This window comes from Saimiri boliviensis, chromosome 19, assembly GCF_048565385.1.
Source record: "Saimiri boliviensis isolate mSaiBol1 chromosome 19, mSaiBol1.pri, whole genome shotgun sequence".
NCBI lineage: Eukaryota > Metazoa > Chordata > Mammalia > Primates > Cebidae > Saimiri > Saimiri boliviensis.
The window spans coordinates 37,718,717-37,721,617 of NC_133467.1; the positions used below are offsets into that span (position 1 = coordinate 37,718,717).

At 46.5% G+C, this 2,901-nt stretch overlaps 1 protein-coding gene across 1 annotated transcript; it reads right to left on the reverse strand.

The window, feature by feature from the left end:
- Positions 1-426: 426 nt before the first annotated feature.
- LOC101029654 (late cornified envelope protein 2D) lies at positions 427-1,724 on the reverse strand. The gene is made up of 2 exons (XM_003941910.3): positions 1,676-1,724; positions 427-1,006 (listed from the first exon to the last, which is right to left on the reverse strand). The coding sequence occupies exon 2, from the start codon at positions 983-985 to the stop codon at positions 653-655; it is 333 nt and encodes a 110-aa protein (XP_003941959.1). The 5' UTR covers positions 986-1,006; positions 1,676-1,724; the 3' UTR covers positions 427-652.
- Positions 1,725-2,901: the final 1,177 nt, after the last annotated feature.

Genomic DNA, 2,901 nt, shown 5'->3' on the forward strand with positions numbered 1-2,901 from the left:
ATCACCCTCCCTGAAAACGAGTTCAGTGATCATGGGCTGTACTTTGCAGGAGGAAGGATCTCGACATTCATTTGAGCATTTTATCCAACTATTGATTCTAACAGCAGGGAAGTTTTGCTCCATAGAGATGTGTTCCTCTCCCTAGAAAAGAACAAGTCTACCGAGCTTCCCAACCTGCCCAGTGTCTGGAATACACAGAAAATTTCAACATGTGTCTGGCTTAGTGGGGTGAAAGACAAAGCTCCCAGAGCCAGAGCTGACCCTCTAGAGCTCCATCCACCCTGCAGTTGGGGGAATCAGCTCCTCGGAGCAGCTTTTCACGTATCACCTACTCATGTCCTGTCCTTGCCTCATGAGAATTTCTCTTAGGCCCTGAACTTTGGAAAACCTTAGAAATCTCAGAAGAGAAGAGAACAACCAAGACAATTTGTGAATCAGAAATCAGAGCTTTATTATCACACGAGGTAAAGGAGGAAAGGAAGCCATGCATTTGGGCTGCTCCACCGAGCACGAAGTTCTTCCAGGGAAGCCCCGTGAGTCTTTGTGGTCCCAGTCGACCCAGGAATGGAATGAGAGCCAGTGGAAAGAGTTAAGCATCAGGCTGTAGCAGGATCTTCACCATTCAGTCCCAAGAGCTCCTCTGTAGCCCAGGTCAGCAGCAGCCCCCAGAGCTGTGGCAGCAGCCAGAGCCCCCGGAGGGTTCACTCTCACAGCAGTCAGAGCTCTGGTGCCGGCGCCGGTGGAAGAGATGGGGCCTGTGGTGGCTCAGGCAGCAGCCACCACCCCCAGAGCTGCAGCAGCCCCCAGAGCTGGAGCCACAGCAGCCCCCAGAGCTGGGACCACAGCAGGAGGAGACTGGAGGTGGGCATGGGGCTGGGCACTGGGGTGGGCATTTGGGGGGACACTTAGGTGGACATTTTGGGGTGCACTTGGGAGGACACTTGGGAGGGGGCTGGCACTGCTGCTGGTTTTGCTGGCAAGACATGCTGGCAGGAGTCACGTCAACCTAAAAAGTCATAATGAGACTCTTTAAATATTTAAAGCCAGAAATCATATTATACCTCTTCTAAAATCAATGCATGTGTACAAGAAGAATGATATTTAGATTATGCAGTCACTCAGTAACCTGAAAAAAACAGCTTGAATCTTTCCTCCAGATTAAAGTACACAGATTAAAAAAAAATCAACAGAATGAGCTTCTTATTCTTCCTTTCAGGCGGAAGCTGAAATTGCTGTATCCTCACAAACCTGAATAGAGTATTCACTGCTCCCTGAAATACCTATTCCCTTAATAAAAGCCCTAAGGACAAGCTGGGTGTTGCAGGGCACACCCGGGGGTTCTCTGGAAAACATTTCGCAATGAAAACTCCAGATAAAAGGGCTGGGCTTGAAGTATTTGCAAATTTCCATGGTGTGAATATGCTCAACATGACAATTTTCAAGTTACCAGTGTGAAGTCACTGAACTCAAAATTGGAAAAGTTGAACACAGTTATCTATCCCCACCTACGTGAGCTCCAGTAAGCCTTAGAATCTCAGTAGATTCAAGGCAGACTGAATGCTATTCTTGCTCCCTATGGCAGAACACAAGCACACAAATCTCTTTCTCCAGACTATCTCCCTCTCCCTCCCTCTGTCTTGCTAATATCCCTCTTGTCTCCCATGTTCCCACTCACCCTGGTCGCACACAGGAGCACAGACACGTCCTGGGGAGTCAGAGCAGATGAGGTGCTGGAGCTGGATGTGTCTTTTATAGGACCCAGGCTTGGCTCTGGGAAGAGGATGAGGTGGCTCTTGCTCAACCAGACAAGTGCTGGGTCATTCCTGACATTCCCCTGCCTCCTAGATCCCGCAATCAAAGAGGCCTCAGGAGCTTCCAGGACTCCTCTCTGGGGCTGGGATCTAGAGAGGCTTTAGCCAGTCACAGCCTTTGCAAGGTGGGAGCCCTAAAGAGTTAACTTAGGGTACCCAAGAGACCCACACCTGGACAAGATTCTGTTTCCTGGGTCTTTTTTATGCCTGTTCCCTGAGGAAACATCAGTTCTGAGCCACCGCTTTCCCAGACTTAGTGGAAATGTTCCGTTATGACTCCCTCCACCCTGAGCAGTTTCTGTTCCATGTCCTGCTGTGGATCCAGCCATCCCAGGGGCTTCCACAGCCTTGCCTCTTTCTAGGCGTCCCTCCCTTGCCTGGGCTCTCAGTCCTTCCTCGTGACCTCTCAGTTTCTGCGTTTCCTCAGACTCACCATGACAAGCAGATTCAGTGGATTAAATCTGAGTTATTCTGTGGTCTAGAGCAAGGAGAATGCTTGAGAATAAACAAGTTCTTCTAAAATCTAAATATTTCCTTTAAAGGAATTGTACAGAATCTGCTACTGGAGTCATAAAACGTGCATATGCTAACTGGGTGGTCTCTGGAAATTGCTAGAACAATTATCAATAATTGTTAGAATGTCACTCTGATACTCAGTACGAATATCATTTCTCATATGTAATGGCCATTATAAACCAGGTATACCTAACTCACTGAGCTGTTTTTAATATTAAGTGAGAACTAAAAAAAGAGCTTAGTATGTCATTATGTGCCTGATAGACCCTTAATAAATATGTTTTTAAAAGAAAAACTAATGTCATGTATCGGATACTTACCCAGATCTTATGTGACATTCATTGTTCATATAGAATGCTTACGTCAGAGAGTTTAACTCAACCAGACACTTAGATTATTTGAAAACTCTCTTGGGAAGTAGACATCATTTCTTGCAGCGTCTATGGAGAAGGAGCTAATTTTCTACCAGGAAGTAGAAGGTCAGAAAGGGGTCTACTTATTCATATTCTGATTCAGGGTCGCACTAGACAGTTACCCATTCATTTATTCATTTATTTTAAACAGATATATCGAG